We start from the raw sequence: 23404 nt of genomic DNA, 5'->3' as shown, positions 1-23404 counted from the left end.
ATTGCTCCACTAAAATTACCCAGCTGTATAAATGGGTAAATAATTGTTGGCAGCTTGACACTGTAAGTGACTTTGGAGAAAAGCATCAGCTAAATGAGTAAATGTAACCAGAGAGAGGGGTCCTTGTGTATAACTGGAGGAACATGTGAGGCACCTTGACATTCACAAGAATGTCAGTAAAAGCACGTGGTTCACATGATGGTCAACAGCTGCTGTTCTTGCACGTAAACTGTGATGGTTATTTTCCTTCTGACCAGCAAATAACAAAAGCTGCCTTTGACTTCCCACAACAATGAACTTGATGTAAACTATATTTGTTAAGCATTTTTTAACAGTTTTAAAAACTGAAATGAAATATATTTCCATGTTACCATATACACTCACTGGCCACTTTATTAGGTACACCTTGCTAGTGCTAGGTTGGACTCCCTTTTGCCTTCAGTACTACCTTAACTCTTCGTGGCATAGATTCAACAAGGTGCTGGAAACATTGCTCAGAGATTTTGGTCCATATTGACATGATAGCATCATGCAGTTGCTGCAGATTTGTCGGCTGCACATCCATGGGGTGCATCTCCCATTCCACCACAACCCAAAGATGCTCTATTGGATTGAGATCTGGTGACTGTGGAGGCCATTTGAGTAGAGGGAACTCATTGTCATGTTCAAGAAACCAGTTTGAGATGATTTGAGCTTTGTGACATGACACATTATCCTGCTGGAAGTAGCCATCAGAACATGGGTACACTGTGATCATAAAGGGTGGACATGGTCAGCAACAATACTCAGGTAGGCTGTGGCATTTAAACAATGCTCAATTGGTACTAAGGGGCCCAAAGTGTGCCAAGAAAATATTCCCCATATCATTACACCACCACCACCACCACCACCACCAGCCTGAACCGTTGATACAAGGCAGGATGGATCCATGCCAAATTCTGACCCTACCATCTGAATGTTGCAGCAGAAATCGAGACTCATCAGACCAGACGTTTTTCCAATCTTCTGTTGTCCAATTTTGGTGAGCCTGTGCAAATTGTAGCCTCAGTTTCCTGTTCTTAGCTGACAGGAGTGGCACCTGCTGTGGCCTTCTGCTGCTGTAGTCCATCTGCTTCAAGGTTTGACATATTCTGTGTTCAGAGATGCTCTTCTGCATGCCTCAGTTGTAACGAGTAGTTATTTGAGTTACTGTTGCCTTTCTATCAGCTCGAACCAGTCTGACCATTCTCCTCTGACCTCTGGCATCAACAAGGCATTTTCGCCCACAGAACTGCCGCTCACTGGATATTTTTTCTTTTTCTGACCATTCTCTATGAACCCTAGAGATGGTTGAGTGAAAATCCCAGTAGATCAGTAGTTTCTGAAATACTCAGACCAGCCCCTCTGGCACCAATAACAATGCCACGTTCAAAGTCACTTAAATCACTTTTCTTCCCCATTCTGATGGTCAGTTTGAACTTCAGCAGATCGTCTTGACCATGTCTACATGCATTGAAATCCTGCCATGTGATTGGCTGATTAGATATTTGCATTAAAGAGCAGTTGAACATCTGTACCTAATAAAGTGGCCAGTGAGTGTACATTTATCATATACACATGCACCTACTGTAAATAATACACATTATCAGAACCGCTTGTCCCATACGGAGTCACGGGGAACCGGAGCCTACCCGGCAACTCAGGGCGTAAGGCTGGAGAGGGAGGGGATACACCCAGGACGGGACGCCAGTCCGTCGCAAGGCACCCCAAGCGGGACTCGAACCCCAGACCCACCGGAGAGCAGGACTGTGGTCCAACCCACTGCGCCACCGCGCCCCCCCTCTCTGTAAATAACAATTAGTTGCAATTATTCATTAATCATATTAACCCTTATTTATTCATTAATCACATTAAGCTATTTGTACCATTACGTTTGTATGGTTTGTTTACTTCGAAAATTAAAGTGATGAACATTAAATGCCCTGTTTATAAATGAAGGGACATGTTATTGCTCTTTCTCCCCCTTCATTTCCTCTATCAGAGCCAGCCAAGTGCAGTTTAAAATCTTGTACTTTTATTAACTGAGGGACACTTAAACAGATCAAAGAGCCTTGACACCCAGTGACACAATTCAAAGTTCTACTACATCATCACCTTCCTCAGATTCCAAGAGTACAAGCATACATAAATAAAAATAAATAGTGGAGGATGAACAGTACAAGTATGATATATAAATAAATAGTGGAGGAAGAAAAGTACAAGTATTATATATTGTAACGACTCGCGTTATCGCGAGTTTGAGCGGGAAACCAGTTTAATGTAAATAGTTACATTATGGGAAATATGAATAAAGTGTGCAATACGTAGGGGGAGTTACGGGCAAAATAAAGGGGTGACCGTGTTTGCTAGCGGGAGATAAAGATAAGTATATTGGAAAGAATGGCTTGAGATAGGCCCTTGAGTAAACGGGGTTCTCGGACCGAGAGCATTATTTCCTTCTGTGCGGGTGTTCAAATAACACATTTATTATGAACGCTGACCGTTGTGCGCCCCAATATAAATAAAATTAATTTCTGGAGGAAGGAATGTACAAGAAAATTAATTCTTGAGGAAGAAAAGTACAAACATTTATATATAAACAAAATTAATTCTAGAGAAAGAAAAGTACACGCGTCTTATATAAATAAGAGTACAAATATGATATATAAATAAAAATAAATTCTAGCCAGAAAACTACACGTATTATTTTTAAGAGGCTCGAAAGCGTCAGCAACTTAAAACCTAGTTATATTTGCTGAAGTGTGTGCTCAGATTTATTTGGACTTTGGGATTAAAACGTTGACGACCTACAGCAGACAAATGTTACGAATGTTCATAATTTAGCCCACAAATCACTGAATTTATGAGCAATTCAGTTCTACCAATCTACGCGCACAAAAGCGCAAAGCTTCTCCAAACAAAATGGTGAAAAGGAAGAAACGTCTACGGTTCGAGCTACACGGCTGGCTTAGCTTACACAACAAATTCAGACTGAGGCGTTAAAAATAGTTACAGCTATTTGCAAACATCACACTCTTGTGGCAGTAGAGGGGAGGGGAAAAAAAAAAAAAAAAAAAAAAAGTATGTACACTCCATGTTCCATTAAATGTCCAGAGCAGGACGGCAGACCGCGGTGACAAAAGCAATCGCGACATTTCTCCAGTATGAAACGAGCTGCGTCTTCGCGCCGTTTACAATGAGGAAGCGACGTCGCCTGGTGGCTGCCAAGAGGTGCTGGGAGGAGGCGGTTTCCCAGAATCCCTCGCTCTTAGCCCGCATTGCTCTACGGCACACGCTCCATACAAATCTTTGAAACAGTGAACCCTTGCAGTGCTGCGAAAAGTTGGACTGTAATTCTAGAAGTGATGCCCAGTGCAAACAATTTCAACGACGAACCGGAAGCGGGTGCTTTTTTGAAGGGAAGTGGAGTGAGATAATGTGCGTCTAGCACGTTGGGCCCTCAGTCTACTGGAAATAAAACGAAAAAAACGCGACGATTTGCTGTGTGTGATGATCATCCCGCTGACATCATTAGAACCACGTTGCTCCTTCTTAACGAGATGCACTGATTTAGTGCTATAATACACGTTACAATTATGCAAAATTGTTTAGTCGTAATACATATTGCAGTGAATGTTTCGAAATGGTTTGGTGCTATAATATGCGCTGCAATTAAACAAATGGTTTAGGTTTATAGTGCAGACAGCACTAGTGCAGCAGAGTTAGACAGCTAGGACAGCAGCTAGGACAGCAATGCTAATGTAATGTAAAAACTGTAAGGGTTAGAGCTACTGCCTCAACGGTCGCGGGTTTAATCCCCACCTCCGGCTGTAGTACCTTGAGCACGTACTTAACCTAAATTGCTCCACTAAAATTACCCAGCTGTATGGGTAAATAATTGTAAGCTTGTAAGAACTGTAACACTGAAGTTGCTTTGGAGAAAAGCATCAGGTAAATGTATTTAAGAATGAGGCTTTATACAAGTTCAATAGCTAGGATGGGACTAATGTCAAATCAGTTTTGGAAAAAGTCCATGCCTATGGATGTTGCTTAGCTTTTACTTAATGTTCAACAGCAATATGAATATAAATATAATAAAAACACAACAATGGACTCACTGCTTCTTCCAGTCTTTCAAAAGCACTTATTTTCCACTATTGTTACTCAAAATATTATCAAATAACCAGCTTATTTATTCTTACATAGTGTCATTAAGCGATAACAGCCTTTTGCATTTCTCAATTTCTCGGCTCACACACGCACAGTGCCAATGTGCCTGCAACTTCAGCACTAAATAAATGAGCTGGAGTTGCCTTAGTTCGAGGTCCTGGCCAGGGGTCACACAGTGAGCGCAGTTTTAGACAGGGCTTTCAGGACAACTAGGGTAAAGACAACCAGAAGAGTAGTTCTCCTGCAAATGCAGAAATTCCCTCTACTTCCACCAAATACAAAATTGGCAGCAGCTCTGAACATGTGGTCATTTTCCTTAGGGTGCAGTGTACTATAGTTAATGCACACCGCATGCCCAGGTGTCAGGTATAGCATCAGTCACAAATGTTTGGCTCCTTCTTTCTTTTTCCCAATTAGACCAATGCGGTATTTTATAACAGGACACAGCAGGGCCATTTATTACACAAGAGCAGGGTTGACGAGAAACCAGTCTGTCCAGGTGGTGCTACTTTGGACCCACAGCTCACTTGTCTTCATCCACAGCCTCAGAGACACTATCATTGCACATAATAATTTTGGAGACTTTCTCAACAAATTAACATTTACATTTATTTAGTAGATGCTTTTCTCCAAAGCAACTTCCAATGAACTCTATGTGGTGTTATCAGCCAACACACCTTATTCACCAAGGTGACTTACACTTCTAGATACACTACTTACAATGTATCACTCATCAATACATCAATTAAATGTGTATTCCCACATTAGTTGTGTCACACAGGGCTCTTCTAGAACACCCATCGGCATAAATGGACAGGGAACTTTGGAGAAACGTGAGCTGAGCAAAAATTAAATGAGGATAACAGTCATGACATCAGTTGTTCATAGGTATTACTGAATATTTCTGTTAATGCAACTTAAATTTCAATTCAGCCCTTCTCTGTCTGAAAAGTTTGGTGACATCATTGCTTTGTATGATTACAGTATATTTAAAAGTTGACTATTAGAACTCCAGATACGAAGGCCACATGAGCCACACGATCAGCCAAGGTGTCCGAACAGGACTTGGACTGATCTACAGATCAGGGGAACAAAAGAATGACTGCCACACGAGTGCCATGTGGCACTGCCAGGCATACCTCCCTCCTTATTAATAGTCACAGGACAGCTACAGAAAGTTTATAAAGTTTCAACAAAAATAGGAAAAGGCAGTATTTGACTGATGGATAGAATTAATCATTTTCAGCTGCTCCATAAACACAGGGCAAACCAGACATGTGGACCTGCTTCCCCCTGCTGGTGAAACACACATTTTAATTTATTACACACAATATGATGCCTGTCATGAGGACATGGTGGTAGAGCAGGTAAACCTGTGCCTCAGTGCTACTGAGCTGTTCAATATGCACAGTGTTTGAGCCCCCACTTCACCCAGCACAGAAATAGAAAAGTAGAGCTGCATCAGCATTGGCTTTTTCTGATCACAACACGGTCATAGATGTGTTTTCATAGAAAATGATAGAGTGCTGGAAGGTAGGCTGTCGTCATGCTCGGAGATATCACTCCATATGTGGAGAAAAGCACTGGAAGCTGGAGGGGCTAAAACCTAACTGGTAACTGGTGTAGCATCTACAGCTTGACTGTAACCACAGGTTACATATATTTATTCAGTAGATGCTTTTCTCCAAAGCGACTTCCAATGAACTCTATGCAGTGTTATCAGTCCACACGCATTATTCATGAAGGTGACTTACACTGCTAGATACACTACTTACAATGGGTCACTCATCCATACATCAGTGGAACACACTGTCTCCATCATTCACACACTATGGGTGAACCTGAACAGCATGTCTTTGGACTGTGGAAAGAAACCAGAGCACCTGGAGAAAACCCACAGAGATAAGGGAGAACATGCAAACTCCACGCAGACTGAGCAGGGACCAAACCCATGTCCTCTAGCACCAGCCAGGTGCTGTGAAACAGCAGCACTACTCGCTGTGCCACCACATTACAGCAGAAGGGCTTAGTACTGTAACACCTTGAAGCAGAAGGTTAATACTCACACTCATAATTCCTATGACCTGAAGCCATAGGTTCTGCACTAGGGGTAAACAGAGGTGTGGTTTTTAAAAAAAAAAAGAAAAAAAAAAAGACAAAGATTCAGTGACAGATTGTGTCCCAGACATACTCCTTTGTATCATTTAACTTTCACTGACTGTGACATAGGGGTTAGTTACAAACATACTTCTGACTGAATTGTTAGATCAGCAACCGTACAGTGATTTACCCCTTATATTGCATGGTATTCTCACTATAGCAACTCATGATGCATACAACAGGACTGGGATTCAAACTCAAATCCCTCAGACTGACCCAAAGCACATATTAGCTCCTCTTTTCTCAGAACCTCAGAGGTGACCCATGGATATGATTATTTTCCACATTATTCCTGCACCCCTTCCAAGATTCAGTATTTTTTCTGTTTTTGCACTTGACTAAATAGATAATCATCAGCATTACAAAGGGCACACACAACTCCAGGCATTATGTGCTTATTATAATTTATTCATGTAAAAAAAAAAAAAAAAAAAAAAACCCCCAAGATGGACTCTGTGCTGAAGTACTGTTCTAATACCCCTGACCATGAGCGAACCATACCTAAGAGTGGTTTAAAAAATAAAAAATAATAAAAAAAAAAAAAATTTTAAAAATTAACCCTCCTGCAGCAGTCAGTCCTACACATCTTCAGCTTCTAGCGTTATACCGCTATTCACCCTCTGCCACAGACCGAGTAGATGTTGTGAGACATGATGCAGCATCATCAGGGGAAGTGGGAACTGTTCAGCTCAGTGTAAATCCCTCAGTGAGGGAGAGAACTGGGAAACGCTTTAATTGCAGAGGTAACAAAGTGGTCGAGGGATAGCACATAGGATCGCTTTACTGAAATGGTGCAGAACTGCAAAAACTCATAACTTTCCTGGAAAGAGACACTTTTCCATGTAAATCCAAAAAAAAAGGTAAATGATTTTTTTCAAGAGCAAGATCTTGGGAGAGCTTTTAGCCAGAAGGTAAGAGGAAAAACTAGAAACTACATTTAAATGTCTTTCAGGTGGTTATGCCATATAAACTTATTGAGAGGAGTGCCGAAAAAGTATACATAAAGTTTTGACAATACGATTCTTATTGCCTTTACAGGAGAAGTTTTGTTGCACAAAAATTTAACTGTTTAGCACCTGGGGTATACTATACTGTAACAAAATAATGCACCAAATACAATATCTGTAAACATGCATTGCATGGAAAAGAAAAACACCTGGCACTTTAATAAAAATCAAATATTCAGCTTCAGAAGGGCATTCATAAACTCCATAAACTTTCCTTTTGTGAAAGGGGGGGGGGGGGGAAAACACTCCACAAGTGCCACATTTGATAGGTACCTTTTTTTTTTTTTTTTCCCCTCCTTCAACCTTTTTAAATACAAACTGCATGAAATTCATCTCATTGTTCTTTTTCCCTTTGCAGCAACATTCCTTCGGGTGCCAGGCAGAAGGAACAAGAAGAAAGTAGAGGCTGTGATCCAAGGTTCAGCTGGGAAGAAACTGAAAACCACTGTTTAAAATTATCAGTTGGAGGTGCTGGTTGGAGAGGGGCCCCTTAATTCCAAAATAATAAAGAATAAAAGTGTTGTTGCAAGGCACTGTAAATGACAGCTAGCAGGAAAATACAAGATTCAACTGTGAAATTAGCTTGGTTCTCTGCAGAAGACAAATTTAATAATTATGGTAAAATTCCTTACGTTCAGTTTGGTCCAGTAGAGAAGGGGTGGGGGGGGAAACAAGTTTGATGCAACACATTTTCCTCCTAAAACTAGACAGTATTTTAACTTTCGCATCTCGTGAACCAACAAAACAAAGGTTTAATATCCATATTAATACAAAAATCAGTGAACATATTTCTTGGCAGCAGGTCATTACACCTGACAGTCCGGTCCATCTTGGAAGGAGACACCAACTAAAGATAACCAAAGAGGCCAAACAGTGAATGAAATACTAGTACAAAGAAGTGAGAAATAACAGTGCCTGATGGGGCGTAACTGAGCTCAGTAGCTTCCTGTGTTTGGAGGGAACACCAGTCCCAGGGATCAGAGGGTATCAATACTGGCAACATAGAAACCATTTGAGATGTTCATATAGAGCTGAGGGTTTAGAAAAATGAAACCACAACCATGGATGGTTTGCACTGAAGTCTGTAAACACCAAAGGCAACATCTCATAGTCAAACACACTTCAAATCAGATATGATTTTTAGACTTCCTGACACTGCACTGCACTTGATATTTCTGCATGAAATTAACAAACTGGTCTGATCAGGAAAAAAGTCTGAGTGTGAAAAACAGGCAATGGAAGAACCAAAATATGAGGCTTTTTATGCATTGACCAGGAACAAAAGCTGTTACTTCCGGTTTTCTCAAGGTTACAGATAAAAAAAGAACAGTGGACAATCTCAGCCGACGTGGTGTCCCTTCTTATCCTCTGCCTGAACCAAAGCAAGCATTCATACAACACAAAGTCCTCTAAACCAAGAAAGGAATCAGGACAACGTCAGCAGCTAACACACCATGTTCACCTTAAACAGGGCTGAGGGGCAGGGATGGGGGTGGGGAAGTGCTGTGCATTCATTTCTTGAGGGGCTGGTAAACAGATGCATTGGGGTCTAGGCCTGAGGGGCTGGTGTCCATGAACTTGGAGGAGTAATGGGGGGCCACGGGACCCAGGTTATTGGTGTCTGCTGTGTACGCGATGCTCGGCATGACTGCCATCACTTCGGCTATTTTCTGTTTCAGGTCCTTGATTTCCTGGTCTTTCTGGAGGATCTGACCTGCAGCAGAAAAATAAGAAGAAAAAACAGCCAAACTTAGAATTTAATCTGCCCTCAAACTGACCCATGTGTCTTATCAGTTATTATGATGCCATCACAAGGTGGATGCCAAACAAAACAGGATGGGGTGATCCTCCCAACCCTGATGGGAACTTCTGTCTTTGGCATCACCATAAAGAACATGTACCTGAAACATTATGTGCTTACAATATGCATCTGTGTTCACAATATATACACCCAAGTCATATTTTGTTCCATGAAATCCACCCTGCTATTTTAACTGTGAGCTTGCTTTACCATATGCAAATCAATGCTGTAATTGGTTGAGACTGTTAATGTGATGGGAAGTTTTTTTTTTTTTTTTACATAATAAGAATAGCGTTCATGTGATTTGTAGAGTGAAACACATGATAGGCAAAGGAAAATACCTGCTGTGGATCTAAAATTACCTTGTCAACTGGGAAAAGTGCCATTGTACTGAATAAAAAGCCTGTTGTTTGAAACAAAGTGTGTGTATATGTGTGAGTGTAACACGCGCGCGCGCGCACACACACACACACACACACACACACACACACACACACACACACACACACACACACACACACACACACACACACACCCCCCGCCAGTATTTCATTGTACAGGACCCTGTCAGATGAAGGAACAGTGCATTAGGTGATTAGTACATTAGTACATATGTGCCAGACTGTACAGAGAAACTCCCCTCCCCAGCAGCTGAAATCCATTTGACTTTAGGGTACATCTGGAAATATCTGTTTGAAGTTGCTTTCAAAAATAAACAATAAGATCACACTGGTGAGAAGGAATCAGACCTTGGGCAATTTCCAGCTGCCTCTTGGCATCACCTAGTGCAGAGAAGAGATCCAACTTGATGCGAGTCTCAGCACTCAAGCTGTTCTCTAGGTGCTGTGTCTTGTCCTGCATGGCGGAGAGTGCCGACATCAGCACCTCCGTGTCCTTCTCATTTTCCTTGTACTTGCGCAGCTCCTAGAGGTTGATGAGAGAAACATCAGAACAGGTGCTGTCAGGACTGTGGCGGACTTACTGCCCCGCTGCCACCATATCTTAGTAAGCCTCCATCTCTGTTACCTGATTGTACCTTTGTACAATTTCTTACACATCATTCTTAAAAAGAATCTTAACATTCATTTTAGTCAGTGAAAAACTGACTGTCCCCAGTAGAAAATTCATTCTGTTTGACCACTGGAGGGTCATTACAATGTAGTGCAGAGAACAGGTCAAGGGTCTGAATACTTTTATAAACCACTAACTAGCAGAGACAACATGTTACCATTTAAACTTATCAGAACCGTACAAGCAACATACATACAATTTATCAGTTTCATCTGGACACTGCAGCTTAGCAAATTTAAGGGTGAGAACTGAAAAAGTGAACAAAACACTTGCAGTTCAGAATGCAGCAGGGGCACCACTGATGGACACTTGAGAAAAACACTTCGGCTTGAAACTGCGTCAGCAAAAATATCAGCGCCATGAGTGACAGGTGAAACTACAAGCAATGCGATACAGCGTTTGTCATACAAGAGCACTTTCTGGGAAACCAAGGAGGCACCAGAGCCTTAGTGTTACCTGGGCTTTCACCTCAAGCTCCCGAATTTGTTCCTCCTTCAGCTTCATGTCCACGCTGAGCTTCTTGCACTCGGTCTCCAGCTCACGGATGCGGCCCCTGAGCACGTCAGAGCTCTCTCCTCTGTGTAAAAACACAGCACACTCATCCTCCAGCTCCGCTCGTTCACTGTGCTTATACACTGTACACAGACATCTGCTAGGACACTTTCTTGAAGGGGCTGCAGTTTTATTGTTTATAAAAAGGAAAAACTATTTTCTGACAAGTATATATAGCAGAGCAACTCTAAATGCAGCTCTTGAAGATGTCGAGTTTCTGCTGTTTTTGTTTCAAGTGTTTAGTGGATAACTGACATACACAAAAGAGCATAACTCAAACAAGGTTCCAGTGAACCTGATAAGCTTTCAATTAAGTAAAATGGAAGTCATGATGATCTCACATGATACCTCCAAAGATACAAATGGTTTCCTAGTGTGTTTATACTAATAAATTATCAAAAAAAAGGAATTTGCTTTAAGTATAAATTAGGTACTGCATGTATGGGAACATTTACATTTATTAATTTAGCAGTCACTTTTCTCCAAAGCAACGTAAATCACAAAGAACAATACAAAAAGTGCAGTAGAGTATGTCATCTAAATTTTAACTGTTCAATTTACAATTTAAGTAAGTGAATTGTTCAGAGCCTAAAAAGATGGGACCATACATTCAAACAACTCATTAGTTTAAACTTCACTGTTTACTGTAACAAGCCACTCTGTCATGGTGAGCTACTGGTTAAGAAGCACCAAATGGGGGTGACACTGGGGCTGAGCCGTTCCTCTGATAAACGTGAAAAAAAAAAAAAAAGCCCATAGCAATACAGCAGCACTGCATCATGGGTAAGTGAGCAGACTGCAGGTGGACTGTGGTACCTGGATGCCGCTGCGAGGGCCACAGCCCTGGCGGCACTCGCCTCCTCAATCTTCTTGCGCTTCTTCTCCTCAGCCAGCTGCTTCTCAGCGGCAGCACGGGCCTCTTGCTCAGCCTTGAGCCTCTTCTCCAGCTGGCTGATGGTCTGCTTGTCCTTTTGCTTGGCCTGAACGGCGCTGTGAAGTCTGCATGAAGGGTGGGGGGGACACATGCAGCATGTCACATGTCAGACTGCAGCACCATGCAAACACGTGGGCTACACATGTGTACCTCACCCTACTACACTGATGGGGGAGGAATGGTCATATGTGATCTTTAATCATTTTGACATAACAGTAATATTGCTATATGTAAATAGTACATATATAATCTAAAAATATGTACATAAAAGGGTTTTTCTTTATTAAATTCCATTTAAATTATGGGATTTTTTTTAAACAATTTGGGTATTATTTTGCTGATTCAATGATTTCAGGTAAAAATAACTAACGACTGATGCTGGAAGATGGCACAGCATTTACAGCACCTCCTTACCAATTCTGCATTTATAACATGTTAAAATTTCATGATTAAGTTTAATGCAAGTAAATCACTTCAAATATCAAAATAAAGAATTCTTTTCAATAATTTGTGTTCCAACTGTTTTTTTTTTTTTTTTTTAAGTCTGGACAATATATAAAGAAAAAATATTGTACTGTTGTGCAATTGTGGAAAAACTAATTTTATTGGGGTGAATGACAGGAAGATGTCCCATGAGGATTCCAGTCCCAGGAGGTATATAATATGACTCAGATCGTGTCAGCACATTTACAAGTTCCACAGATCACACTTTGGAAGTCATTCCAGCAGAGTGACCTGCCCTTTCACCCACCACCTCCTGCCCCCACCTCCTTTCAGCCTTACTTGCTCTGCAGCAGTTCGTTGTCCTGCCGGAGCTGGGCCAGCTCTGAGCGGACGCTCCTCTCTGTGCTGCTGAGCGAGCCGATCTGACTGCGCAGCTCCTGTTCCACTTGGCGGCTCGCCTGCAGGTCTGCCTTCAGCTTCTTAATGTCCTGCTCTAACCTGTTAGGGACACCACTGGGGTGAGGTCCCACAACTGAACCACATGTACATAATCACTTCCCACAGCAGCAGCCCCCCCCCCATTATTACCTCACAAGATCCCCAGAGAGACATTTGAGAACTACTGGCCTGCACTTCATTGGCCAAAGTGTGCAGCAGCACCAGCATTTTTCCCCACCATAGTTCTAGCACAGCTCTGAGCAAAAGGCAACCACCAAGCCGGGTGGGGAAAGGGGAGGAAAAGAAAAAAAAAGTACATAACAGCAGCACAAAGTCAGCAATAGGGTCTGCAAGGAAGCAGTGGATTTAAAAATAAATGTCTTGTAAAAAAAAAAAAAAAAAAAAAAAAGCCACATCGCACCATCTGCCCGACACCACCCACACAAGGTTTTAACACTGTGTGCTACAGAGATGTTCAGTGAGAGTATTTCAATTCAATTCATTTTTATAGAGCACTATTCTTACACAGTGACAAAGAACGCTGAACGAAGGCATATTCTTCCTTCATCTTTACAGCTTCAGCCAACTCACTTTCTGTCCAACAGGGGGAATCACATTCAACAGGGGATCTATTAAATCTTGGGGTATGGTAATACGGACTAGGGTGTGCAGAAGACCATGTATGTATGTGAATACATACCCTCTGGCTGTAAAACCAAAAAGTATACAACATCAGTTCATATCAGCTCAGATTAATGATGGAAATCTTTTTACAACAAATTAAGTTAAAAATTCACGATCACAAAACTTTCTTTGAAGGAAGCGCCATGGACACAAGATTAACTTACTAAGCAAGGCGTTAAAACATTCATAACTTCTGCACAAACTCATAACACACAACATAGTGCAATATGCCTAATCAGCATGAACACAGTATCTCACAAATACTGGACAGAACCATAGTGGTGTTAGCTTACTCTTGAACCCAGCCCCAATCCCGCCCACACAGTCATGGTGGAGAACTGACTGGAGTGTGCCTTTTCAGTCACTCTCATCTTTGCGCTTCCTACAAGACCCGACACCACAGCAACAACGACACAAGCAGAGTGAGCGCCCCACTCACTCAATAACCATTTCAGTGCACAGCGGCTGTCGTACACACAACCCCACAGTAACTGCTGTCTAATCATCCAGAACAGGCAATTTGGATAATGGATAGATGGATTCAAATGTGACAGAGTATACATTTTATTCATTATAGCTTTCTAAGCAGTTTTGATGGAACCTAGCCTGTTAAGAAGTGGATAAGCATATGGATCAGCAACTCTTGCAGGTGTCAAGAGCTTTGGTAAAAGTGGTTGTGAAGTTACAAACAAACAGAGTTAGAAACAGGTTCTGTGTTCATAAGAGGAGGATCCAGTGCAATTGTGGTGGAAGCGACTGGTTCGTTGTGTTTACAGAACACTTGACATATTGAAATGTGAAACCTAACTGACCACAAACAAACTTAGGAAAAAAGCAACGTAAATACAATGTGACTCAATGGTTCAGGAGAACACAGCACATGCAGAATAAATTACACAATACAAACATGAACTGAGTAGAGGAAATGGCACATGTAGAAATACAACACTGAAGGCTGCAAATACCCCAGCACTGAGAGAGGATGGCAGAGTGCAACACGACTGCTGACAGGCTGCACGGAGACAAGGGTGGGGCTCCCTACCGTACAAGTGCATCCGGCTTGCTCAGCTGGTTGTTGGGGATGCAGTTCTCCATGACGTCCCTGTGGGGTGCCAGGCCCTTGCCTGGGAACTTCTGCTTCTTCTCATTCTTGTTGGAGGAGGAGGAAGAGGAGGAGTAGGTGGAGATGGGCACGGTGCCGTTGCTGGCGCTGTGGCCGCGGGGCGATGAGTTGGCTATGCCCCCAGCAGAGTTCTTGTAGTTCTTGGAGGCAGTGCTTCCAGAGGCCACCTCCTCCTTTAGAAGCAGGCTTTCAGTGCTGCCCGCCAGCTCGTTATTCAGTCTCTTGCTGTTCAGCTGGTTCTCCATGTACTCGATTTCCTGAAGCCTTGAGTCCACTGCCTGCAGGATGTTATTGTTTATGCCCACACTCTGCTTTTTGTGCTCCCTCCCTTTATCCCGGTACTCGAGCTCTGGCAGCAAAGCTTTCTTGCCAGCAGGAGCGCCATTCTGCGAGATGGGAGGGATGTCCACGTCCGAGACCCCTTTGGTTGACACACCTGTGGTGGTTTGAGGGTGGGGGGGACAATTGTTAATTACCCACACCCAGCTCACGAATAGGGAGTTTTATTAAATTATTTTTATACATGTACACAAAATGTGTAAGTTAAAGTAATTGCTAATGTGAAAAACATTTATTTCAAGCTACTTTTGCACAAATTGTATTTAGTTTTGCCCAGTATTCCAACGGCTAGAGAGAAAAATTACCAAAAAATCTCAGAGACAGTGGAGGCTGATGGATTTCCAAAAAACACGTTTAAGTTATGTAGTAAGAGTTGAAATATGCTTGAAAATTACTGCAAATATTTAAAGTGTTTTTTTTTTTTTTTAGCAATTTAGGTGTAATTTTGCCAATTAATTTTTGAACGCTTCATATATATGGAAAAATATTTAAAAATTAATATTGTGACACACTGGACTGTCACTCCAATATCCAGTCACCCAAGTTTACGTTTATTCATTTAGCTACACTTTTTTTCCAAAGCAACTTACAGTCCTACAATTATTTACCCATTTATACAGCTGGGTAATTTTACTGGAGCAATTTTATGCACACCTTGCTCAAGCGTACTATAGTCGGAGGTGGCAATTGAACTTGTGATCTCTGGGTCCAAAGGCAGTAGTCCTTAGCACTACACTACCAGCTGTCTTCACGTGGATGAATTGTATGAGATTAAAGGATTATATTTTACGATTGTATTAGGCACCATGTGCTATATGTGCAACATGAATCAGGCCTGCACAGTCAAACACCGCACTTCCACGTAAATAACCATCATAAAAACTTACCCTCAACTGCTGAAACAGCTTAGGAAAATATAATATCCATTTTCATACAAGTTTTCCCAATTCAATGACATTGACATTTTCGCAGTTAGATGGTCAGTTCGCTTGTACAACAGGTATTTTAATATTTGCAACTATATTTGCATAAGAAGCTTGATGAGAGAAACACAATTTTCTCAAACTGAAAATGCTTTGGTTCCTCTGTGGCATCAGTCTAGCAGTTTTCCAGCTGAATCTGGGGTACTGACCTCAACAATACCCTGGAAACAATGACCACTAGTATGAATAAAGCTTTCATTTAATCTTGGATCAATGATGTTTTTAACTGTCAATCATAATCTCAAGATCAAATAAAGATCACCTTGTGCCAAACAAACATTTTTCAGTAACTCCAAACGTCCCCTCTAACGGCATGGTGTCTGTATGCCTTGCAGAGTGAAAGAAATGAATAACCTTGTGAACTTTACTTTTTATATCATAAGGATCCTGAGCCAAATTATTGAAATGTCTCCTAGAGTAATTGAAAATAAGGTGTTTTTAATGCTTTTTCAATGGACTGCAAAGTCAGAGAAAGGCAAATTGAAATAAATAAACCAAAAAAAATACGTTTTTATATATCATTTCTTTCATCCAGAAAGCTATTATTTTCCTAGATGAAATGAAGGTGATTTGACCACCTCACAACAAATTAACCTTGCAATGGGAGAAATGAGTGTAATAACCATCACCAGACCACATGGCATTTTAAAAACTGACATCAGCTGTGATGGTCATTTCAGAAGAGTCTGGTTACCAAGCCAAGCTCTCCAGTGAACTGGAACCCCATATAGGTCTGAAACATACCCTTAGGACAGTAGAGACACATTGTTTAGGCTCGTTAGAACCTTCACTAGACAAAGCCCAACCTACCAACACCTACACGTCCACAAGATCAAGATGGGCTCAGTGACTTCATCTGTTGCCAATCAGTAAGAGAGAGGCAGGGCTGCTGAAGACGCCTTCACCTGTGCAGCGGACTCACCTTCGTCAGCCTCACGCTCCTGCCTCTGGAGCAGCTGCTGCTCAGGAGGAAGTGCCTGCTGTAGAAGCTGCATGTAAAACTCGTTCTCCTTCTGCACCTCCTTCTGCTTGCGCAGGCGCATCTTGTAGCTCACGTAGCTCTTAAAGCCAAAGCCCAGCGTCACCACAGGATAGCCGATGCTGTGGAGGGGTGGTGGAAAACTGTTGAAGGGGGACCTGGACTACACAATTCTGAGAGAAAGCCCTCAGTACAGTGATCTACAAAGAGTCAACTATCTTTCATTGGTTTCAACTCTAACACCGAGTTTCCAGTGTAGGACATAACTCACCCAAGTCCTCATCAAGACCTAATGCTTTACAAATCTAACTCATGGAGGGGGGGAGCCAGAACAAATTTTACATTGTTATTTTGTATTCAACCAAAATAAGTGCACCCACATCCATTAAGAAAGTAATAAGAATCAAGTGCTGCCAGGCAAGTGAACACAGTGAGTTGGTCATCAGGAGGTTATGACCCTTTTCTGTCAGTAGAAACGATGAGAGTTTGGTCCAGAGGTTCAGGTTGGTGTTTACTCAGCATTTCAAGGACAAAGGGTAACCGATGATCCCTCCCACTGCTGCACCTCAGTGCGGGAAGAGCTACAAAGTACATGAGTTTGTCATCCACAGGGAGAAGGATCATTTACAAATGGGGTGTTCAGAGCACCCAGCAGGGAGTGTTCCAGCAAACTCAGCCCAAGATGAGACTGTCCAATATTCAGGAAAAAGGTAAAGAATCCAAAAGCCACATCCAAGGATCTACAGGGCTCAGCAAACACAGTAAATATTGGAGTTAATCAATCCACTATTAAGAAAAGACACAACTTGAAAGGAAGGGCAACCAGGAGAGAAGACTTTGTCTCTAAGAACATCGCAGCATCCCTTAGGTTTGCAAAACACACCTGGATGATTTCCAGACACACAAGACCCGTTGTTTTGGTGTAATGTAGAGCACTGCACATCACCATAAGAACCTCACATCAACTGTCAGGCCTAGTGGTGGAAGGGTGATGAGTCAGCACTGTGTTGCTGCCCCAGGACACCTCACAATCACTGGATCCACCATGAACACCGCTTTGTACCACAGTACTTTAGAGGACAGTGTGGCACCATGTGCCCAACAGCCAAAGCTTGACTGAAAGCAGACCATGAAACTGGACATGGAACCTAAGCACACCACTAAATGTACAACTGAACAGTTCAAAAAGAGAAGAATCAACATTTTGCAGTTACAAAGTTAGAGACCAAACCTCAATCCCACTGAAATGTAGCAAGACCTTAAACCTCAATGATACAAAGCAGTTTTGTTGAAGAGTGGGGCAGGATCCCCAATTACTGATAAACTCATAGAGGAAATAATGACTCCAGTTTGCTGTAGCTAAAAGTTGTTCCCAAAACTTCTAAGTCCTAGAGCATGCTTTATCACACACAGTATGGCTTCCACATGTTGACTTATTTTTGGTTGAACATTAATGACAAGTAAAATCTATTACATATGTCACATGAGGTTAGATCTACCATCAGGTCCAGGTGAGGGTTAGTCTTGCGCTAATATGCATAAACACAGGATCTAGAGAGCACTGACTTCTTTTTTCCTCCTGGTGTACAGAAATCCAACAGGTAACACAGCAGATAAGGACATAGCCTTGTAGTATGAGCTGCTGTACTGTGGATAAGGGCACTTGTGTAAATTAGTACAGTACAAAAGGTAAACTGAAAAATTACTTTGGATAAAGGCTGCAGGTAGCCATGAAAATTATTCCGCCTTTTTTTTTTTTTCTTTAAAAAATTGATAAATAGATTCAGGGAATTAGTTCAGTAAGGATGAAGCACAAAAATTATACACCTTTCATACCTCTAACTATGATTTGAATGGTCTGAATTTTAGATAGTTTGGTACAGTGTTTGTCTTTTAACGCAGCAAGTAGAGCAATTGACTTCAAATACAAATCCTTTTAAAGAGTAATTTTTCTGACCCAGTGAGCCCATTTTCCTTTAAGACAAGAACAGCAAAAGCTTTACTCAGGTCAGCTGAAGGGCCTACTGTATATTTATCCATGATGCGTTGTATGTAACTATTTAAACAGTTAACTTCATGAATTCATCCATTGCTTCAAAATTACTGCTGAAGACAATCCACTTAAAGAAGTAGAGAAATGCTGTGCAAGACAGTTAAACACACAACATTAGTGAAGTAAAGCTGAATTACATCCAATAATGGGCCAAAGAGCAGAATGCCGCAAGTGCCACGCAGTACTGAACGACATGGCGTAAACTTTTTTTTTAGGGTCAAAGCAACGTTCGGGGGGGTCTACTCACCAGTGTGCAGCAAACGGGCGACACAAGTCAACATGGAAGTTCTTCAAATCTTTGAATCGGATTGCAGCCTCTATGTACACAAAGAGTATCCATAGTGACACCGTGGGAAGGCACACACCTCGCTCTGCACAGGGGAGATGAAAAGGGCCACAGTTCACAGCTCAACCTCCAAGAAAGAATCTTTGCGCATTTTAATTCATGTCAGAGGAAGCATTCTGGTTCTGATACGTCAAATAAAAGCAGACAACTCCAACATCCTTCTTCCTGCCAACCTGACACAGCGAGACTGACACCGGGGTGCGAGAAACACCAATTTGAGGAAAGGAACACCACACTCACCTGTGTGCCACACATACTGCACCCAAACATATGTGCTGGCAGCGAAGAACAGCCACTGAACGGGGATGAACAGGAGGCATATGATGTCCGACGTGAACGCGACACAGACAAAGAACACAGAGAAGGCCTGCAGGGCACAGCAACGGAGAAACTCTTGTTACTTGCACCGAGTTACGCACATACTATACTGTAAACAATATTGAGGAAAAAGGGGAATTAAACACAGCTAAAAGTTAGAACAGATTTTCTAAATCCTGTGGGGTTCCGTTTGCTTGTTTTCACTACAAATTACCGCCAAACAACTTGTTTTTTAGAGAACAGACCTCTCAAGTGCTGGAAGCTGGCAACACTGGGGGCAGCTGGGAGTGTAGTGGTTAGAGTTGCTAACTTTGGACTCAAAGGTGGCACGTTCAAATCCCATCTCCTACCATAAATTGATCCAGTAAAACTGCCCAGCTGTATAAATGGGTAAATCACTATAACTATCTAAGCAATATAAGTTGCTTTGGAGAAAACCATGAGCTAAATGAATAAATGTAAGCTACAGGTAAAAGAGTAACAGTCATGTCTATACTGGAAAAAGTTTTGAGGAAGAAAAAAAAAAAAAAAAGGGTCTTGTCTCATTTTTGTCCCTAAAAGAAAAAGGCTTAAGTTACTATAAAGCCAAAATACAATAAATCACTATATTAATAGTCAACAGGTTAAGAAAAAGAAACAAATCATGATGCAAAACTGCAAAACCTATCAAAAGGCACAAAAAGCCCCCCAAAAAAAACTTAAAGAACATGTTTCCTTCAGTGTTAATGAACAGAGTAAATTCTCTTTGTTCTTGACGGAAATGTCAAGTTACCCTCAGATGGCAGTCGAAACAGCACAGTGGAGCTTCTTCAGAAGCTGCTCAGCTGCAACAAAACCAGCAAAAGGACATGGATCCCAGGAAGGCATCCCAATTAGAGGAATGCAAAAATGCCACACAGCATTTTTTTATTTATATATATATATATATATATATATATATATATATATATATATATATAGAAAAATTTAAAAAAAAAAAAAAAAAAAAACACAACAGTACTGGATAGAAGATATACACTCTACTGAGAAGATAGTGGAGACAGCTGTACCTCTGTCTACACCGTCCTACTAAAGGGTCATGGGGACGGATTCCAAGACACTAGACAGCGCACTTTACTTGCACACTTCAACCTCCTGGAGACACGTAACTGCCAAGTGGGTAAAGCAATCCACACGGTAACCAAGGGTTAGGTTCAACAGAGAACAAGGAAACCCTGGAGGCCCCATGCCCATCCCACAGCCCTGTACCTCCATTGTTGGGGTTGCGGTGGGTTACTTGTGTGCTCGCTGTACTCTTGGTCAGCAGCTTAAAAGATGACTCTCCGGTTATTTATATGACAGAGGTGCTTTGAGCACAAGGTGGCAGCTCTAACAATAGCACCCCGTTTCCCTCAGAAGAAACATTTTAACCTGGATTAATACAGAGTAGAGCCCCCATTCTCTGGTTGCAAGTATTTTTTGTCCTTTTTACACCAGATGTTATGGAAAATGCCTGAGTTAAAATCTCTCCAGTTCAGAACTCTGTGCAGCACCAAGAAGTGCTGTTCTCCCCTCTCCACAGTCTTTTTTTTTTTTTTTTTTTTTTTTAAAAACCTTCTTTAGTTGTGCGCTGAACTGTGGCAGTGTAATAACTGGATGAATTTTATTCTGCTTCAGGTTTTATTTTAAAAACACTGAAATGATGAATACAGCCTAGGGTTGTAAATGAATAAGTGAACTTCCCCCCCCATTACTGAGCCTGTACAAAAATCTGCTGCCAAACACAGGTTATATTACAAATGGTTCCTTGTCTCCAGGCCCTCCGCCATTCCCATATAGGCTGATAATGGTGACTAATGTACACTACAGCACTGTTACTACGCCATCTGGATGCCCAACTCTTTAAGACAGCCCAGGAAAACAAGTCACATTCCAATGCTATTTCAGGCCAAGTGTGCGAAGAGACACTTACCAGCCCCTGGTATCTGAAGGAGTCGTACACACTGCGAATGAAGAGCCAAAAGGGCCAGAGGTATTCGAACCTGAACTCCAGCACAAAGTCTGCTAGCAGTACCAGCGCCCACACGACCAGGAACTTGAGGTACAGGAAGGTGCTGTTGAGAGAGTCGAGAGAAACGGAGTGAGAAACAGCCCAGAGGACATCCACATCTCACACACATTCCCCAGAGCATAGGATGAAGGTCTGAACACCTGGCAGAAACCTCAGCATGTGCAATAAGAATATTAATATTTATACAAAACAATTCACCCTCATGCTCTGGTTCTCTCCCACAGCCCAAAGATATGTGTTTTAGGTGGACTGATGACTCTGAATCACCTGTGGTGTGTGTGTGTGAGAGAGAGAGAGAGAGAGTGAAAGAGATTGCACTCTGACTGACTGGCACCCTTTATAACCTTCAGGTGACAAGGCTTTGTTAAGAGAGCACCCACAGCTACAGCAGGGCAAGTATACGGCTACGAAATCAGGGGTCATGAAAAAGGCCAGCAGGAGCGCTGTCAACTTCCTCCCTCTCTAGCAGGAACAGCGTGTGCTGTTCACATATGTCCTACAACACAGATTCAATCTGCACATCATATAACCTTCCACACAGCTGTCGTCGCTGGGTTATTTCCTGGGGGGGGGGGGGTGGAGAACACACTGTTCAACTCCCACAGGTGTCAAGACCTTTGATAAAGATTTCAGAAATAAAAACTTCCAACAGAAATGTAAACCAACTCCTTGGTCCACTACTGAAGTGAACAAACCCAGTTCCCCCTGCACTGCAGGACAGACTCACTGGGATTAAACACAAGTACAGTGCTGTGAAAGTATCCCCCCCCCCCTTCCAATTTTATCTGGTTTTGCAGCTTTCGACATTAAATATAACCAGATCTTTCTGTCAGTTGCAGAACTATGTGAATGAAGCCTGAAAGGAGAGATGTGACAACAGTGTTTCACTGCAAATTTCCCTGGTGTGGAGCGTTGTGTACGGTGCTGTCATTGACATGAATTTGTCACGTGCTCAGCAGCACGATAAGGGTCCAAGCACTGTTTCATATAGCACATACTTGGGCGTTTCTCCCCAAGTGGCTCAAAGGCGGAGAAACTTCTCCGGATGTTCAGTCGTGCGCGCGACTCCCGAGGCGCAGGAAGACTAGCGGAGACACACCGTGTCAGAAGCTCGTTATGACTTGTTATGAATGGTTTTGAGTCCAGTCCGACTATCTATCCCGCCTGACCCCCCTGCGTTCTCCAGACTCCACCACGCAGAGCGCGTGGCAGCTGGGTCCCGCGCGTCCCCCGCTCGCAGACGTTTGTGTTTCCAGTCGGTGTTTCTGTGCGCTCTGCGTGTTCCAGCTCTTTCACCGAGCTGTCGGTTTGCTCGCAGCCAGGACTCCAGACCCGAGCTGTGGGCCCTGTCCCGGGCCCAGCCGGCAGCAGCTGTCCCGCACCGCAACCTGAACCTGAGGAGCCGAGCTCGGCCTGTGTGACAGGGACCCCCACCCCCCGCGCGGGCCACGCAACGTGTCTCTGTGAGTTACAGTGTCCGTGTCTGCGCTCTAGCCGAGCCCGCTGCTCGCTTCCCTGTACGTACCTGCCATAAATACCCTCAGCGATTCTGTTCCGTTTTAACGGCCGTCGGAGTTTGCTGCAGTCCGCATTGCGCCGCTTCATCCTCCTCCCTCTCGCTTGGGTCTTCCACACACTCTGCGAACCTCTTCCAGCTTTTTATCTTACACGGGCAAAAATAAATAATACAGTATAGCGTGAAATACGTCGCTGTTATTATTATTTCTCCGGAAACAAAGAAATAAATAAAAACACTCCAAAGAAGACCCTCCTCCTTTGCTTTAGCGCAGGCTCCATACGCCTCGACGTATTGCACGGAAAGGGCTGACTGGCAGTTCGTGTCGCCAATCAGATCTAAGGCAGCTGTCGCTCATTGTGATTGAAGGAGAAATAAACCATTAATATTACGAACATCAGAGCCGTTCGCAAAAAAG

At 42.5% G+C, this 23404-nt stretch overlaps 1 protein-coding gene across 1 annotated transcript; it reads right to left on the bottom strand.

The window, feature by feature from the left end:
- Positions 1 to 7572: 7572 nt before the first annotated feature.
- On the bottom strand, positions 7573 to 23313 carry LOC108942477 (macoilin-1-like). Its single transcript, XM_029248519.1, has 11 exons — positions 22996 to 23313; positions 21372 to 21513; positions 19343 to 19469; positions 19004 to 19127; positions 16647 to 16825; positions 14322 to 14838; positions 12497 to 12655; positions 11596 to 11778; positions 10684 to 10804; positions 9906 to 10080; positions 7573 to 9069 (listed from the first exon to the last, which is right to left on the bottom strand). The coding sequence occupies exons 1-11, from the start codon at positions 23073 to 23075 to the stop codon at positions 8867 to 8869; spliced, it is 2010 nt and encodes a 669-aa protein (XP_029104352.1). The 5' UTR covers positions 23076 to 23313; the 3' UTR covers positions 7573 to 8866.
- Between the last annotated feature and the right edge of the window lie 91 nt (positions 23314 to 23404).

This window comes from Scleropages formosus, chromosome 23 (assembly GCF_900964775.1).
Source record: "Scleropages formosus chromosome 23, fSclFor1.1, whole genome shotgun sequence".
Taxonomy (NCBI): Eukaryota; Metazoa; Chordata; class Actinopteri; order Osteoglossiformes; family Osteoglossidae; genus Scleropages; species Scleropages formosus.
Note: the sequence above shows the minus strand (reverse complement) of the source record. Positions and strands in the feature narration are given on the sequence as shown.

Bases quoted from the DNA above. Each gene is read 5' to 3' on its own strand.
- LOC108942477 (XM_029248519.1), bottom strand. From the start codon at position 23,075: ATGAAGCGGCGCAATGCGGACTGCAGCAAACTCCGACGGCCGTTAAAA. The intron at 14,839-16,646 runs GTGAGTCCGCTG...AAACCACCACAG, and splicing joins GGAGCGTGAGGCTGACGAAG to GTGTGTCAACCAAAGGGGTC. The intron at 10,081-10,683 runs GTAACACTAAGG...ATCAACCTCTAG, and splicing joins AGCTTGAGGTGAAAGCCCAG to GAGCTGCGCAAGTACAAGGA.